The sequence below is a fragment of the Erithacus rubecula genome (genome assembly GCF_903797595.1).
Source record: "Erithacus rubecula genome assembly, chromosome: 23".
Classification (NCBI taxonomy): domain Eukaryota; kingdom Metazoa; phylum Chordata; class Aves; order Passeriformes; family Muscicapidae; genus Erithacus; species Erithacus rubecula.
The window spans coordinates 7,421,745-7,438,510 of record NC_136675.1 but is presented as its reverse complement, the minus strand read 5'-3'; the positions used below and the strand labels follow the sequence as shown (position 1 = coordinate 7,438,510).

The 16,766-nt window shown below is 54.6% G+C and overlaps 1 protein-coding gene and 1 long non-coding RNA gene across 3 annotated transcripts; both read right to left on the bottom strand.

Annotated features, from left to right (window-relative positions):
* Positions 1 to 6,916: 6,916 nt before the first annotated feature.
* On the bottom strand, positions 6,917 to 8,695 carry LOC306811711. Its single transcript, XR_013776715.1, has 4 exons — positions 8,621 to 8,695; positions 7,996 to 8,097; positions 7,037 to 7,613; positions 6,917 to 7,001 (listed from the first exon to the last, which is right to left on the bottom strand). It is a non-coding gene; the product is annotated as an uncharacterized lncRNA (long non-coding RNA).
* A 1,629-nt stretch (positions 8,696 to 10,324) lies between these two features.
* SESN2 (sestrin 2) lies at positions 10,325 to 16,750 on the bottom strand. 2 transcript variants are annotated; one of them, XM_079325649.1, is made up of 10 exons: positions 16,608 to 16,750; positions 15,743 to 15,808; positions 14,815 to 15,009; positions 14,347 to 14,529; positions 13,934 to 14,128; positions 13,131 to 13,281; positions 12,872 to 12,987; positions 11,938 to 12,128; positions 11,452 to 11,596; positions 10,325 to 11,384 (listed from the first exon to the last, which is right to left on the bottom strand). In XM_079325649.1, the coding sequence occupies exons 1-10, from the start codon at positions 16,683 to 16,685 to the stop codon at positions 11,298 to 11,300; spliced, it is 1,407 nt and encodes a 468-aa protein (XP_079181775.1). In that variant the 5' UTR covers positions 16,686 to 16,750; the 3' UTR covers positions 10,325 to 11,297. The 2 variants fall into 2 exon arrangements, with proteins under 2 accessions (XP_079181775.1, XP_079181776.1); XM_079325650.1 differs by lacking the exons at positions 15,743 to 15,808; positions 16,608 to 16,750 and adding an exon at positions 15,146 to 15,311.
* Positions 16,751 to 16,766: the final 16 nt, after the last annotated feature.

Below are 16,766 nucleotides of genomic sequence, written 5' to 3'. Positions count from 1 at the left end.
GCCTGCAGCTGTGAGAAAGCTTCACAAAATCCAGCTTGGAAGATCTCACACTCCAAACTGCTACAATCAGAAGCAGGGAACAAAGTGTTCCTGCGTTCAACACTAACAGAAGTGGCAAATAAACCAGGACCTGCACTTCACCTGCACAGGCTGCCTAACAGGCAAAGCCTCTCTGATTTCCAGCTCCAAGGGACACCCACAGTAAGAGAGGAGCTATTCACTGTGCAGGAGGAGACAGGAATAGCAGCCACAGGCTGAGCAGTGCTGGCATGCACCAGCCCAGCTGCCCATGCACTGCATTCCCCGGTGCTGTTGGAGCAGCAGGCTCACCCCACACCACCCAGAGGGGTGAGAGTCAGCCTGCTGCTGCTGACCCCTCACACAGCCACATCCAGACATCTCTGACACACTCCTGGAATGGAAACCCTCCCCTCCGTTTAATCCAAAATCCATTCCCATAGATTCCTGCTTCAGCTGAAACAGTCATCACAAGCAAGGGACAAGTCATATCAGGACCAGAATTTTGGATGAGGAAGCTTTATTTGCTTCTAAAGTGCTCACGTTCAAAAGAGGGCAAGGATGAAGAGGGTGTGATCAACGCAGGCAAACAAGCTGCCATACTTCCCCAAAACAACCTCAACATCAGCTTCAGACGAGTTCTGTTGAAGCCAAACTCATCAGCAGCACTGTCAGCCATCCCAAAGGACCCAACAGCCTCTGCCCTTCTCCAGGATCAACACAACACATTTCACAGGACACCAGAGCAAGGCAACGTGTGGCTCCAGATCCACACAAAACACTGCCCCCCATGTTACCTGCAGGATGCAAATCAAACCTCTTGCTGCTGGCCTTAAGAGTGAAAGCTGCTTCCTGCAGCAAAGTCACCTTGGAAATAAGGAAGAATTGAAGAATGTGAGCTTTCAGTACAACAGGACTAAACCACAGTTGTATTATGAGCCAACAGATAATATCAAACCCTGAGGGAAGCGTTTGTGGAGAACACAGGAAGACTCAAGTCTACAATCACAGGTTCAATTATCTTAAATGATAATCAGAAGGTAGTAAGATAAACATTCACATCAGCATAAAGAATCCTACTCAACATTTACTCAGCAGTGCAGCCACACATGACAGGACAAAGCAATGCCCATGACATAGTATTAAAAACAGTAATACTATTAAAATGAAAGAGCTGTTTCAGTACTCATTGCATTCACCAGAAACACAGAACAGCCTCAATATTTTCCCCTCTGAAATGACTGTGCTCAGCAAGGACACAGGAATGAACCGACACTCACACGAACCCGCAGTGGACTGGGAGCAAACTCCACCCGCTGGTTAAAGATTTCACTGCTATAGAAACTGTGATTAAACTCTCAGAGCCATGAATCAGCCGCCTGAAACGCCTGGGCAGGCACAGCACTGGATTTCAGCCACCACCACCCCCAAAACGGCAGAAAAGCAGCTTAACCCAGACACTCCAGCTCCACCAACACTTCATCCTCCTTACCTCTGCAGCTGGCTGCTTTGGGGGCTCTTGGTTTTGACAGTGCTTAAAGCTGCACATGCCCCTTACAGGAACAGCAAGCAGGCTCCAAATTCATTTTGCAACAACTGGATAAAGCACCTAAAACCAAAGCCCAGATGCCTCTGGACCAGCTGTGTCCCTGCGCTGCCATTCCAATCAAGCCCACAGAAAGCAGGAGGAAGATGGCAGAGCTCACCAGCAGTTCCTCAGTCTCTGAACAAAGTGGATTTAAAAGAGGTTTAATTTTCCCAGAGGCTAATGCTCTCAAATCTAAATAAATCCTCCAAAAGAAGAGATTATCCATAAATTTACTAGTTAGAAATGTTCATGTATCCAGTGCTTATGCAAGGACTGCTGCTCTCCATGCAAGAGTCTCACCTGTACAATTCCATGCTAAAGGAGAAGAGGATTTCTGGTTGTTTCCCTCTGACCTCCCTTTCCATGCTGAAATGTAGCACAGCAGCTTACAAATCCCACTTTGCAAGAGCAGCAGGAATTTACTGCAGAATCAAGGCAAACTTTTTTCTATTTCACTGAAAAAGCTCTCAAAAGTTCCCCCCCTAGCAAAAGAAATTAATACAAAAAGCAAAATCCAGGCAGAAAAGCCTGGAGTGAAATGTGAATAAGCACTTAAATGAAAGAACTGTAGAGTTAAAACTTCAAATTACACATTCAGAAAATACAGGACAAAGTGAAAAGCAGGAAACAATTCCTTGAACACAGCTGATGCTGGACTTACCCAACACAGCTGCTACTCAAACACTTCCTGCTGCTATTCATGTTCTGTTTACTGAAGGGCTCACCTACACACCACACCACAGAGCAGGACTGGTAGAACCTGGCTGCTAATTATGGCCCTTAAGGCTGAGATGAATTAATTTGTGCCTCTAGCTATAAACAGGAGGATGACTACATCCTCAGTAACCACAGGTAATTCTGGAGAGGACAGACAGAAGGATGAAACAAGGAAAAAGTGACTTGCCTGACATCAAACTCCAGGACAGCAACATAGCTGGGAGCTAAAGCAGCCTGCTGTCCACCTGAGCATCCTGATTTCCCTGCACTCACAGCTGGGAAGCACAGAGAACAGAGTCATTAAAATACAGATTGAAGGCTTCATTAGGAGGCTAGGAGCAGGTGTGGAATAATACTGATTAGTGTAGTCACTAGTGTCACACTGATTTTGGGGACCCAGCAGCCTCACTACAATCCTTCATCCCACTTCCCCAGCCTGACACACTCTCAGAGGTTTTTGCAGGCCACCAGCAGCATATTCAGGACACCTTGCACAGCCAGCTTAATTAATTCAATCTGAAAATTCCACCCTTTTTTTCCTCCAGATGCACTTTGTGTAACCCCACCAATACCCCCAGAGAAACTGGATACTTAATCCCAAAAAACCTCACTGGTGAGGGACAGAAAAATCCAGCCTGGCCTCAGATATCAGCAGCTGAGCAGTGCCTGCAGGAGCAATCTTCCAGTCCAAGGGAAGTTCTTCCCTGCAAACTATTTATCCCCATAGTCAGGGGAAAAATCCTGTCTTTATAAGACAAGTGAAACAGAACAATAAAGCAAAATCCCACTTTTTATAATATTAGGTGCCAGGTAAGAGTTTTCCTCTAGCTCCCCTTCCTGCTGGCCCTCTCTCAACTGCCTTTACCTTGATGTGAACAGGTACAGAAAAGGCAGATGGCCTGAAGCCATCACTAACTCCAAAACTGCTGGAAAACAGGATGAGCCAAGAGACCTGGACACACTGACACTGCTTTAAGAAGATGCAGTTGACTCAGGAGAAATCCTGTGTGCAGACACCTGCAATCACAGTGCTTCTGTCCATAAATGTGGGTCTGTCTAAAATTTATTTGGAAGTACAAGATGAAAAATTCTATGACCTTGCTCCCCTCTGGCCTGACCCAGAGGCAGGAGGAGCAGAACACAGAGCAAGTCAGGAGCAGGACACAAGCACTAATTTAACTCAGCACAAGGTAAACGAAGCTTCCATCACCCCACAGAGAACGTGCCACTTCTCACCTGCTGCCAAGCAACAAATGTAAGGCAAGAAGACTTTGCTTCTAATTACTTGTTCTCCTCTGGCATCACACAAACACCCTTTACAAGAGAACAAAACTAGTAGGAGTTGGACTCTTCCAACTCAGCATATTCCATGATTCTGTAACAGCTCTTTTCCTGCTTCTCCTGTTTCCACACCTGGTTTGCAGCAGATGCTAAACTTAATATTGCCAAAAATAAAAGCCCAAATTTACTAGCCCAAATCTGACAGCTTATTACTATTTCAGTAATTATCTTCTTCCTCCTTAGTCCCAGCTGATAACCTCATCAGCACAAGGTCATCCATCCAGGAACACGATCAGATATTCTGTGGATCCATCCAGATTTCCAGTGTCAGCATTGCAGCAGAGCAGCTTTGAAAATGCATTCCCACAGAACCTGAGGCAGCCAGCAAAGAACAGCTCAAATCCTCCTGGCCTTGCTTCTACCCCTGCACAAACCTGCTTCCTGTGGATCTTGGCACTGCAGCCAAGCAGCAGAAACAGCTCTGGAGAGGAGGGAATCGATAACAGCACCAGCAGCACTTCTGTGCATCTGCAGGGGAGCTCTTGCTGAGACAGGAATAGCACTGACCAAAGCCCCTGCCAGCAGCCACAGCAGCAAGTCCAGGGGCTGACAGACATCCCTGACTGGATTTTGGGCAGGACAGGAGGATTAGCCAAGAGAACACAACCCCCAAAGGTGTGTGCCTACACCCAAAGTCCCCTGAAAACTGGCACAGTGACACACTTTGTTCAAAGCTCAAACACTCTGAAAACAACCTTGGCTTTATCCCCCATCCACAAACACCTCTGGAAGCTTCACCTCCATGAGCACAGCCTGACACACAGCTTGTGATCCCAACCTCAAGGCCACATCCAGCAACAACCTCTGTGTTTGCTAAGCCACCCTGTGCAACACGGTGTTCAGCCAGGGAGGGGTCTGAGCCTGGCCCAGCACCGAGCACTGTGCAGGCACCAAACAAGTCAGTGCCTCCCCAGCTTTAATCCCAGTTTACAAATCAAGGCTTTTCTCTATGATTAGGGCAAATTTCTTCTTCCTTACACCCTTAAAAGCTAAGGGAGAGAACTGAGGATGGAAAAGCACCCTTCCCACAGACAAGTGTGAGGTGATGAAGCAAGCCCATACGGGGCAGACTATGGTTTAAATCAATGGTGGGGATTAATCTGGATGGATTTTATACAGCAAAGTCTGTGGCAACACAGCTCTCATTAAGGGGTGAACTTTTGGGGCTTGGTTAACTGGAGGAAAACCTTTGGGTACTGGCAGCCAAGAGATTCCTGCTTTTAGCAGCAGCTTTCTGGAGCTGACAGTGAAAAGGTTCAAACCCTCAGGTCTAACAGCACTAATTTTACCAGAGTCCAATGATCTTTCCTAAAAGTGTTTCAAAAGGCACCGACTGCACAGGAGTGCCAGGCTTGCACAAATTGACCTCATCAGCCTGCACCTTGCTTTGCCCCATGACACTCAGCAGCTGTGGTTAATTAGTCCTTGGTAATGAATTGCCCATCAGGACTGCACGCAGCTGGCAGGTGAGCGATCCCGAACCCTGCTCTGGAATCAGTGTGCCAAAAGCACAAGCAAAAGAATAAAGTGAACAATCTGTTTACCCCTTCCCTCACTCCTCCAAAGCTGCCACCAGCCAAAGGCTCGGGGAAAAATATAATAAATCCATTTCCAGGGTTCAGCAGAGAGAAACCATTTGGACTGCTCTCAGTTTTCATATCTTTGCCACTGTGCTTCGTGTTATTTTCTCAACTCATTCAAGTTAGGAGATGAAGCCTGTTCTTTTGGCTAATAGCATTTAAAGCCTCTCTCTGGAGATAATTAGTCCTCCCTCCCCCATCCCATCCTCAGCAGAAAGAACAGAGTCACCAATAAACAAAGAAAGTCAGGCAGTGACAACCAGGGTATAGCTGAGACCTCCCTAATCTCATCCCAGCTGAGAATCAAAAACAAGTGACACCACAAGCCACAGAATGGACAACACAAGAATTCCAGATTAAGGGCTTTGTCATATTGAAATCAGGAAAACAGCAATTCCCCACCTTCAAGGAGCAAAATACCAATGTGTCATTGCTGGATGTCCTGCCTGGACACCTTCCAAGCCTGACAGACTGTCCTGAGTCATTCGAAACCAGCAGATAAGAGCAAGAACTGGAAAAGCTGCAGCCTTTTACCTCTAATTCCAGGCCTGTCACCCAGCCACTGGCAAATCACAGCAAGCTCCACACCTCAGCTCCTACTGACATACAGGAAATCCTGCGGGCAGAGGAAAAACTAAGAGCAGTCACCAGTGGGAAAGCAGCTCTGCTGACACAATTCTGCGTCTCTATACACCAGCTCCTCCCGTGGAATCTGCCCTTGGATCCAGAGCTTGGAAGGAGTTAAACTGCAGCCATGGATGAGCAGCCAGGCTGGCTGCTGCATTCCTTGCCTAACCATGACCCCACTTTGAAGGGAAGAGCTGCAATAGTTATCACCAAGCATGGACACGTCAGCGAGAGCCACTAATTAACTGATAAAAATAGATCTCTGAAAGGGCTTTTTTCCCCTCTGAGGCCCAATGCTGCCACAGCTGCACATCCACTAGCTCTCCACAGGCTCCAAACTTGCCAGCAAAAAGTAAAAGCATTCTCACACTCAGGAAAATAAACCCACATGGCACGTATATGTAGAAAATCACTGCTAAAGAGAATTAGGGAACTCATAATGAATGACGTGGAGCATCTCCACCCCCACCTTAATGGATGCAGGACCAAGATGATGCCTTGGCCTCCAACAGCCCAACCAGCTTCCCTGCAGCCCAAAGTTCTGGTTTTGCCTAAAAAAATGACATGTTTTAAGGCAATCCAAATGATCCTGAGGATATCTGCAGCTTATCTCACTCATGGTATCACTGAGACCAGCCAGAAAAACCCAGCTCTGTGTTAAGCCCCTCCACACTCCCACCCTGGCCAGACACAGGTTTTGTACAGCTTGTAACTGAATATTCATCACCAGCTAATAAACCTGCAGGAATTGCAGTCTCAGTGATTTTTAATACATGTAATGCTTCAACACATGCCAAACACAATGAAATTTGATCAAAATAGAAGCCATTTGTTTAAATACAAATGATTTGGCTCTCAAAATTGTCACCAAATTAAACTGGAAATCATATTAACCAGTGACTGAATGAAGTAGAAGGCTGTATCATCACAGATCACTGATCCAGCAGCAGGAAAACAAGGATGCAATCACATTCCTCTTGTCTGTGGCACTGCCCCACACTCCCAACAGGACTCTGCATCTCCCAGCACTTGAGCATCTTCTGTCCCTCACACAGTTCATTTCTCGGTAACCCAGAAAGAAAATGTTCCTTGCAAAAACACTGCTACATTATCAGATAACAGAGCATCACCTGTGAAAGGACAGTGACACATTTAAAGCCTTGACTTGGGACAGAACAGCGCAGTCATTCCCAGCACTGTCAGGAACAGGTTTACCCTACTCTGAGTTAGAAAGGGGTTTTGTTGCCACCACTGTGCAGACACCCAGCCTCAGCTGGTGTAACTGTGCCAGCCCCATCCCTCACAATCGGCCTCATTTTGGGTCTGTTTTGCCCTTTTTTTGCAGCCTGCACAACAAGTAGTTTAAACCATGTAAGCTTACAATTTTACATGTTGTCTACTCTTCAAAACAATTTGGGTTCATTTAAAAGATCTGTTTGAAGAGTATCAGGCATTCCTGAGGAAATCACAGCAGGGAGAGGAATCTCATTACACTCCCTTGCATTTCTGTAGCACATCAGATTGACTCAGCTGAACATCCTTTACCCACCAGGAGCAGGATATGGAAACTTCATCACTCCCCTCCTCTGATTCTGCATGGGACTTCCTTTTGAAAAACAGGAACATCACCAAACTTCAGATATAACACTCACTCATGCAATTCCAGGTTTCTTTAAGCAATAAAGAAGCAATTATGAGGAGAAGAGAAGGCTCCTGGGAAATCTCAGCACAGGCTTCCAATACTAGAAGGAAGATTATAAAAAGAAGGAGAGCGACTTTTTATACAGGCACAAAGTGACAGGACAAGCGGAACAGTTTCAAACTCAACAAGGAGATTTAGATGGATATTGGGAAGGAATTGTTCCCTGCGAGGGTGGCTGCCCTGGATCCCTGGCAGGGCCACGGCCAGGCTGGACACTGGAGCTGGGTCACCCTGGACCTGGGAGGGGTCCCTGCCACGGCAGGGCTGGGACACGAGCAGCCTTGAGGTCCTTCCAACCCGAGTCCCTCTGGGACTCTCTGACTCCTCTCTAGGCTTGTGGAAGCAGCATTTAAACATCCTAAAGCTTACGGGGCTTTACGGCTCATTTCAGCCTCAGCTGAGCACCTTCGCACATCATTTACCTTTTCTGCAGTATTTCAGCGCCAGAGAAGGGCACCAAGCCCTCGCCTACCTCCACCTGGACAAACACAAGCCAGTGCAAGGCACAGAGGTAAATAATTCATCTGCGTGCAAACAGAGGGAAAGAACAATTAAGCCAGAAAGCAGAACGGGGACGTTTCAAATTTCAGTCAACATTTAGGCAGGAGAGATCAAACAAAGAAATACCAGCGGGGCTGCCTCCGAGGGAACTTTGGAGAAGCAAGGAGCACTGAGGGCGAGGCGCGGAGGGCAGCAGGGACCAAAGCCGGGTTTAATCGCAGTCCCGAGCGCTCAGGTCCGAACTGTCCTCGGGGCACAGCGGGCACAGCGCTCCGCTCTCCGCCGAGCGGGCTCTCGGAGCCGCGCTGACCCCGCTCCGGCCGCCTCTCCGCCCGCACGGCCCCGGCCGCTCCCGGGGCTCCCGGCGGCGCCCGCCGCCTCTCGCCCCCGGCCCGTCCCGAGGCGCTGCCCCGGGCACGGGGCAGGGCCGGGCCGAACCGGGGCTCTCGGGCCCGTCCTTGCCCCGGCGGGGCTCTCCCGGCGGCTCCCCGATCGTACCGGGGTCTCTGGGCAGTACCGGCGCTCCCGGCCCCCGCCCGCCCGTACCTGCTCCTGCCGCCGCCGCCGCCGGGACGCGCCGCCGGAAGCCACGCGCGGGGCCTAACGGGAGATGTAGTGCGGCGGGGGACACGCCCCGCGCGGCGGCCACGGCCCGCTAAACAGGTGGACACGCCCCCGGAACAGGAGAACACGCCCCCCGGACACGGGAGGACACGCCCCGCGGGACATGAGGACACGCCCCCCGGAGCGGGGAGAACGGAGCGTTCGGTGTCGGGGGGTTTGGGGGGTTTGGGGGGTTTGGGGCCGCGGGGCAAGAGCGGGCTCGGGGTGGCGGGTGCTGGGGGAGGCTCTGGGGCCGGGCGGCCATGGCGGTTTGCGCCCGTGAGACTCTGGGGCGGCAGCAGCGCCGGTTCCAGCGCGCTCCGGGTCCCAGCGAGGGGCGCTGCCCGCCCGGGAGGGGCCGGGGGCGAGTGGCGGGTCCGAGCCCAGCCCGGGCCGGTCCCGCCGGGCTCTGGGAGTGGCTGGGATCGGTTATCCCTTCCCAGCCCGCGCGCGGATCCGGGTGGCTGTCCGGGCACGGAGGGTTCTCACCTCCAGCCCCGCATGAACCCCGCAGAGCGAGCAGCAATGCCCCAGGAATGCCGACTTGGCAAAGAAAAGGGCTCCATCAGTCTTAAAGACTTCCTTCAGCACAGATTATTATTATTATTATTATATTACTATTATTAGTAATATTAATATTTTATTACTATTATTAGCATTATTATTTTATTACTATTATTATTATTTATTAATACTATTATTTCCTGTTGCTTTGATGTGTCTAGAGCACCATTAACACATTATGTTTAAATTGAGGACAAGTGTAGTGAAAAAGAAAACAACAAATAGCATCTATTGGGATCGTAACTATCAGCTACAGGTAGGGGGGTTTTTCACACACCTGCCCTGCAGGACAGCAGTGAAAGCTGCTGGTAAATTATATATATGTACACTAATTGCAGGCTTTGGTTATGCACTAGATGAGGAATTTATTGGTTTATAATTGTGACCAATTGAAAAAAGAAAGGGGGTTAAAGTGATACCGTGACCCAGGTTAGGAGCTAAAGGAGACAGTGACACCCTAAAAATACAGCACCGTACAGGAGCTCTGCTGTTTCCTCCCCCGGGAACTTTGACACAACCAGCAAAGCCCAGGGAGCCCTGTCCTCCTGTTCCCCGAAAAAAGCTGCCCTCAAACCTCTTTTCCCCCAAACAGACTCTGCCCTATCAATCCCCACCGAGCTCTCCCAAGCCTCCCAGGGCTCAGAGGGGCAGGGCCCCCGTGGCTGCCCCGAGCCTGGATCTGGCACCTCCCAGGGGGAGCTGCCCCTCCCGGGCCCTTATCAGCAGCTCCCGGGGCTCCTGCCCGCGCCCCGATAAGGGCTGGCTCCGCACCTCGGGCCGGGTGGACACTCGGCTCCAGCGTGCATCAGAGCATCCCACGGGACAAGTGCCACCCCTCAACCCTTGGCACGACGATGTCACAGCCAGGAAAGACTGGAAACAGTCACCACAAGCAGAGTTGACTGAAGTCAAGCCCACCCCCCGGAGGCCAAGGGGGAGTCCTCAGACCTCCCACATCCCCCTGGGACAGTCAGGGATGCTCCCAGAGCAGCACAACCCTGCACTCCACACATGCCTACAGGATTAGCCCCTGGGCTGGCCAAGGGAAAGTGGAAAAGGACAAAGAGTAAAAAAAACAAAAACAAAAACAAAACTATTTTATTTTTTCAAACAAGATTAATAGCAAAGTTACAGAGGCATTTCCATGCCTAGTCAGGAGCGAATATACCCAAAAAAATATATAGAAATAAGTTAACTGGAGCTATGATTCAACAGGCAAACCAAGAGTGGTGATGCTGCTGGCCCTGGATCCTGCTCCCCACCAGGCACCTCCACAGCCACCTGAGCTGCTGGGAATGCTCTGGCACACCCCGATAAAGCCATGGGCAGCCCTCCCACCCTGCATCCTCACAGCAGGAGAGGGGCTGAGGGAGCCTCATGCCCCAGCACAGCTCTCCACCTCAGCCCCTAAAGCTGAGGCAGTGCAGATGTGCCAGTGGTTGGAAAACAATGTAAGAAGGTATAAAACACACTCAGGTATTCCAACCCTTTCCCTGCTCCTGCCCTGGCAGTTAGGCTAAAGGCACTTCACACCCCAAACTGCAGGGGATGAGGCAGAAAGGTGGGGAGGGGGTGCCTGGGCAGCACTCCCAGCAGCAGCTGTGTCTCCCAGCCCAGCAGGAGCCACAACGCAGGGATGACACCCAAGACACCCTCTGGCTCTCTCTGGCAGGGGGACAGTGCTCTTTGGTGGCAGGTGTGGTGCCAGGAGAGGCCACAGGGGTGACACCAGCACTGCACCACAGACATCCCAGTCTCCTTCAGTGGGGCTCACCCCAGAAAGACTGAGCAGCAGAGCACTCGCCAAGCCCAGGCAGCACTCTGGGGGCTCCCCAAACTCTCCCCAGCACTGGGAGCTTCTTGGGGCTCCCCTTCCCTGGGAGAAAGCGCAGGGAAGCTCCCACTTCACTTCCACAGCTCATCAAGCAGAGAGACAATAGTCCCGGATTGCCGGGGAACCAGGCGGCCGTGGCACGCTGCACAGCCGGGCAGGAGGAGCAGGAGCAGGAGCAGGAGCAGGAGCAGGAGCAGGAGCAGGAGCAGGAGCAGGAGCAGCTCAGGTCATGTATCGGGTGACGGCCCTGAGCGCGTAGAGCAGAGCCGCCTGCAGCCGCGCCTCCAGCAGCAGCAGGTTGACGTGCACCTGCGGGAGAGCAGAGTTAGGCACAGCAGCACCCAAACACCTGCACGGGGAAGGGACGGGGCAGCACCTTCTCCGAGTGCTTGAAGTGCCTCCAGAACTGCGTGTAGATCTGCTTGGTAGTCTTCTCTGGGTAGCAAGCCACTGTCTTGATGTAGATCTTTAAGTTGCGCTCCAGGAGCTGGTTCACCTCCCCGTAGTCGTAGTCATCATAGCTGGAGAGACGAGGGTGTGTTATTCCCATCCAGTCCCACCCTCTGCCATGGCAGGGACACCCTCCCCTATCCCAGGCTGCTCCAAGCCCCATCCAGCCTGGCCTTGGGGACTTCCAGGGATGAGAATTCCATCCTTCGGGTAAACTCTGCTAGAGCCTCACCACCCTTACTGTAATTTTTCACTAAATTCTCCTTTCCCAGGGCTGTTCTGAACCTCAGCCAAGCCTGCCAAGAGCTTCCCTTTGCCTTAGGAAGCAGCAGCAGCAACACTCTAACCGTGACCAAGGCAGGGAGCCGCTGCTGGCTCTGCCAGGGCAGGGGGAGCTGGGCTGGGGCTGTACCGGATGCCAAAGACGCAGTGCACATAGTTCCAGATGGCGCGGCGCAGCACCGAGGTGTCCACGCCGCAGTGCATGGCCATGGTGTTGTAGGTCAGGTTGTAAACCACCTGGAACTTCTCATCCAGCAGCTGCCCCACGTCTGGGTACAGGCGGTTCATCAGCGAGTAGCCGTGGTCCTCCCAGGTGTAATCCTGGTCAGGAAGGACACGGGTGGGGCTTGGCTGGGGAAAACTGGGCTCCCTCTGCCCTGCTCTCAGCCAGGGAACTGTTAATTTCTTCTCAGTAGCTGTTCCAGTGATGTGGTTTTGGATTTGGGATGAGAAGGGTAACACACTGATGGTTTGGTGGTTTTGCTATGATGGGTTTATCCTGAGTCAAGGACTTTATTCCTCTTGTTTCAGGCTCTGGCAATGGGAAGGAGCATAGCCAGGACAGGTGATCCTAACTGACCACAGGGATATTCCACACCAGAGAATGTCATGCCCAGTATTTAAACTGGGGGGAGTTACCTGGAAGGGGCCAACCTGGGTTTAGGAAGGGGGGTCTGGCATCAGTCAGCAGGTGCTGAGCAGTTGCATTGTGCATGACTTTTTTCCCCTTTTCATTGTCATTATTCATTATTATATAATTGTATTTTGCTTTATTCTCAATTATTTAACTTTTCATATCTCAAGATACAAGTTTTGATTTTCCTCCCTGGGTTGGGGGGAAGAAAGTGGGGGCTAAGTGAGCAGCTGTGTCATGTTTCATCTCCAGCTGGCATTAAACCACGACACCCCGCCAAAACCAGGGACATAAGGTGGGGTGTCACTCTCAGCTGACACCTCCCCCCATTCTCAGCACCTGGCTGCTCAGCTCCAGCCCTTAGCCTCTGACCCCAGTCCTGGGAACAAGGAGGGGGCAGCCCCAGACCCGAGGCACTGCTGGCACCCACCTGTGCACGGAAGGTGGGGGGGGCCTGCTCCCCCCTCCGTGTGAAGTCCTTGTACCCGAATTCGGGGTCCTCCAGGAAGCAGCGGATGCTGGACTGCAGGGAGGGGTCCAAGGCATCTACAGGGCACCAAGGCAGCGGCCTGAGCCCAGCTGGAGTCAGCGCTGCCCTGTGGGGCTGATCCTGCTCCCTCAGGCAGATTCTGGTTCCTCTCCCACTCCCCAGGCCCCCCGGCCCATGGGCACCTCCTGCACCTCCTCACCTGGGGAAGGGACCAGCAAACTCTCCGTCTTCTCCAGCTCAAAGCGTGTCGCCATCTCCTCCTGTGTGACTCCCTCCTCCTCCAGCTGGTTTTCCTGCAGCAGCTTCATCCTCTGCATCAGCATCTCCACCTCTTGCATTGCATCTGTGCCCTGGGGAAGCACAGGGCAGGGTCAGTCCTGCCCCTGGTCGCCCAGAGGGGCCCCCAAGCCCAGATCTGGCACCTGGGGGAGTTGCTGGGCTGCTCAAATGAGCATCTCCCTCTGGGCTTTCCCTGCTCAGATTCCAGCAGCTCCCACAACCCAGAATCTCAGAGAGATTCTCTGAGAGCTGGGCCCCTCTGCTCTGGAAACAACACTGGGAGAGATGGGGGTGTTCAGCCTGGAGAAGGCTCCAGGGAGACCTTAGAGACCCTTCCTGTGCCCAAAGGGGCTCTCCAGGAGAGCTGGAGAGGGACTTGGAAAAAGAGCCTGGAGGGACAGGACAAGGGAGAACGGTTTGCATTGCCAGAAGGCAGAGATAGGTGGGATATTGGGAAGGAATTCTTCCTTGTGACATTGGGAGCCCCTGGCAAAGTTTGCCCAGAGAAACCGTGGCTGCCCCATCGCTGAAAGTGTTAAGGGCCAGGCTGGACAGGGCTTGGAGCAAGCCCAGTCTAGTGAAAGGTGTCCCTGCCCACAGTGGAACAAGATGGGCTTTAAGGTCCCACCCAGTCCAAGCCATCTGTGATTCCCAGGGGAAGCCCCACGAAGCATCCAGCACCCCAGGATGCCCTCACAGCCCTGCAAGGCAAGCTCCTCTTACCCCAGAGCCCCAGACGCCGTCCTCAGAGGCAGGGCTGCTGTCGCTGGGGGGCGAGGGGGCCCCGTCCTGCTCCTCCTCGGGTTTGATGCCACAGCCAAACACAAAGGAGGCCAGCGAGTGGTAGTGGGTGAGGAGCACCAGCGTCTGCACCAGCTCTGCCAGCGACCAGCTGTCCTCTCCCGGCCTCAGCAGGGCCTGTGACACACAGCAGGGCTGAGCCAGTGGCAGGGACGCAGGAGCAGCTTTGGGAAGTGCCTCCCCCACAGACCCACCGGGGACAAGCCACCCCTTCCCGTCCCACTGACCCCCCAGCCCCAGAGGATTACACCCCGGGGACTGGGCAGGCAGGGACCTGGCCCCTGGGGTCACACCGTATTTTGGGGAGGATCTGTGCTGGCAGCAGCAGCTCTCACCTCGATGTGCTCCTTGGTGACGAGCCAGGGCCGGTGTGCCAGCAGCTTGTTGATCTCATTGAGGTTCTGGAGTTTTTGGGGGGCACAGTGCAGCCCCCGCAGCCACGCAGGGTTGCCCCCCACCTGCAGGAACTCCCCCATGTGCAAGCCCACCAGGTAGGAGCAGCGGTGCCGGGCTGCAGCCTGCAGGGAGAGCCAGCAGTCAGCCCCCACCCCGCCCAGGCAGGGAGCCCACTGCTCCCACAGCGCTCCCGAGTTCCAGACGGGGCAGATTCCCCCCTCACTATCAGTGTCAGTTCCCAGGGGTCCTGGAGGGAAGGTTTTGGGGTACCCTGGGTGGGCACTGACCCCAAAGGGGCTTGTAAGCTTTTGGGATGTCAGAGCAGAGAGGGGCCCCTCATGGCAAATGCCTCCTGAGGAGCAGTGCTGGGACCCCCAGAGCGCCCTGTCCCAGGCCCCAGTGCTCACCATGATGGCGATGTAGTGGCGCCCGTGGTAGGGCAGGGGCCCGTCCATGCGCAGCAGCAGGTACTGGGTCTTCCAGAAGCTGCTGAGGTACTGGGGGTGCAGCCCCATGACCATGGCGACGTGGTCCACCCTGCCTGCTGAGACGAAGGCCTTGAGCAGCTGGTGCAGGCTGCTGTCCCCACGCTCCTGCGGGATCTGCGGGACGAGGAGAGCAGGGAAGGGAAGGGCTGTGAGCTGTAAGCCCCCACTCTCCCCACCATCCCCCTAACCTAAATGGAGACACCCCAAAAGCAGGACCCGGCAGCCCAGAGCACCAGGGTGGGATGCTCACCCCACTGGAAGCGCCCCGGCTGCGGAAGGGACAGCGCCGGGCGCCCCCGCCGCCCGCCCCGGGGGGCACAGGCGGCCGGGGGGGCTCCATGCACAGCCCACGCAGCCCCTGCGGCTCAGCCTGGGCGCTGGGCTGTTTGTTTGGGCTCTGCAGCGCAGGGGAGGAGATGGGGTCAGCCCCCAGCGCGGTGACGAAACCACGGTGCTATCTCTGCCTGCGCAGGAACATCTGGAACAGTGAATGTGGGCGCTGAGATAGCGCCCAGGGGCTCAGGGCAGAATGCTGGGGGGCGCGCAGGGCAGGGCTGTGGGTCTTCGCATCACAGGAGAAACACAGACGTGTCTGGATGAGTGGGGAAACTGAGGCACGGCCAGGGCAGGCAAACACCAGGGTGAAATACAGCTGCTCTCCCAATCTCCAGAATGACTCCCCCACAATGCCACAAGGATCCGCTTGCGGTGAGTGACCCCTCTCCACCTCCTCCTCAGCATCCCACCCCCACCAGGCACTAGGAACTGGGGGGCTGGAAATCCTTCCTGTCCCCCCATCCGCAGCAAAGGGTGAAGGAGACCCCCACCCAAGTCAATCCCCATTTACCTCTCCCAGGGGAATGAAGGCGCTGGGGCCCCTCGCCAGCCGCCGGGGAGCCTGGATTCCTCTTTCCTAGGAAGGAAGGCACAGCTGGGAGTCAACGGGGCCACGGAACATCCCCGGCAGCGTCACCGGAAGGGGTGACTCAGGCGGACACCGGGCACGGGCCACGGGCGCTCCCGCACCCTCTGCGTCAGGCGGGAGCGCCTGATGAAACCGGGCGGCGATGTTGTGTGACACAGCGACAGCGGGGCTGGGGTGACACCACTGCCGAGGGGATTCACCCCCGCCATGGGCAAACACGGAGAAACGGGGTGCGGGTCCCGCAGGACGGCACGGGGATCCGGAGCAGCCCGGCAGCACTGTGCTTACAGCCACCAGCGAAACTCGGCCCCCGGCAGTGCCACCAACCCCTCCCCGGGCACAAAACGCGACTAAACATCACCATTTTCCCCGTCCTCCTCCAAATTCATTAGCACAGTTAATCCAGAAACGAGCCGTTGCTCACGGGGGCTCCCCCTGCTCCAAACAGGGGGTTCAGCTCCTTCCTGCCCGCACTCCTCAGCGCTCGAGGGGCAGCTGCTCCCACAGCGCCCACTCAGTTACTGGGTGAACAGGATGAGACCCACAGAGGGGACACGATGGCAAAACTCACACCCTGCGGCAGGCGCAGCCCGGCAGCCGCTCCCGAGCAGCGAACGGCTGCGGGACGGCACCGAGGGCCCGGGGCAGCTGTCGGTGCAGCCGGCGGGGCGGGGTGACCTCGGCAGCGGCCGCGGAGCAGGGCACAGCCCCAGCGGCTCTCCGGGGGACCCGTGCGGGCTGCGCCCCGTGTGCCCGGGGATGGGGCGATACAGCCGGGAGCCCTTACCTGGCCGCCCCGCCGGGCCCCGCAGCCCCGGTGCTCCTCCGACCCCGCGGGGCAGCACGGCGAGCCGGCGAGCAGCATCCCGGCGGGACAGGCGGGACACCCCCGGCGGGACAGGCGGGACACCCCCGGCCGCCCCCGCGCTCCGCAGCGACCCCCGCG

Coding starts and splice junctions, on each gene's coding strand:
- SESN2 (XM_079325649.1), bottom strand. CDS start 16,685: ATGCTGCTCGCCGGCTCGCCGTGCTGCCCCGCGGGGTCGGAGGAGCAC. Junction 14,129..14,346: donor TCACCAAGGAGCACATCGAG/GTGAGAGCTGCT, acceptor TGTGTGTCACAG/GCCCTGCTGAGGCCGGGAGA. Junction 13,282..13,933: donor ACGGCGTCTGGGGCTCTGGG/GTAAGAGGAGCT, acceptor GTGCTTCCCCAG/GGCACAGATGCAATGCAAGA.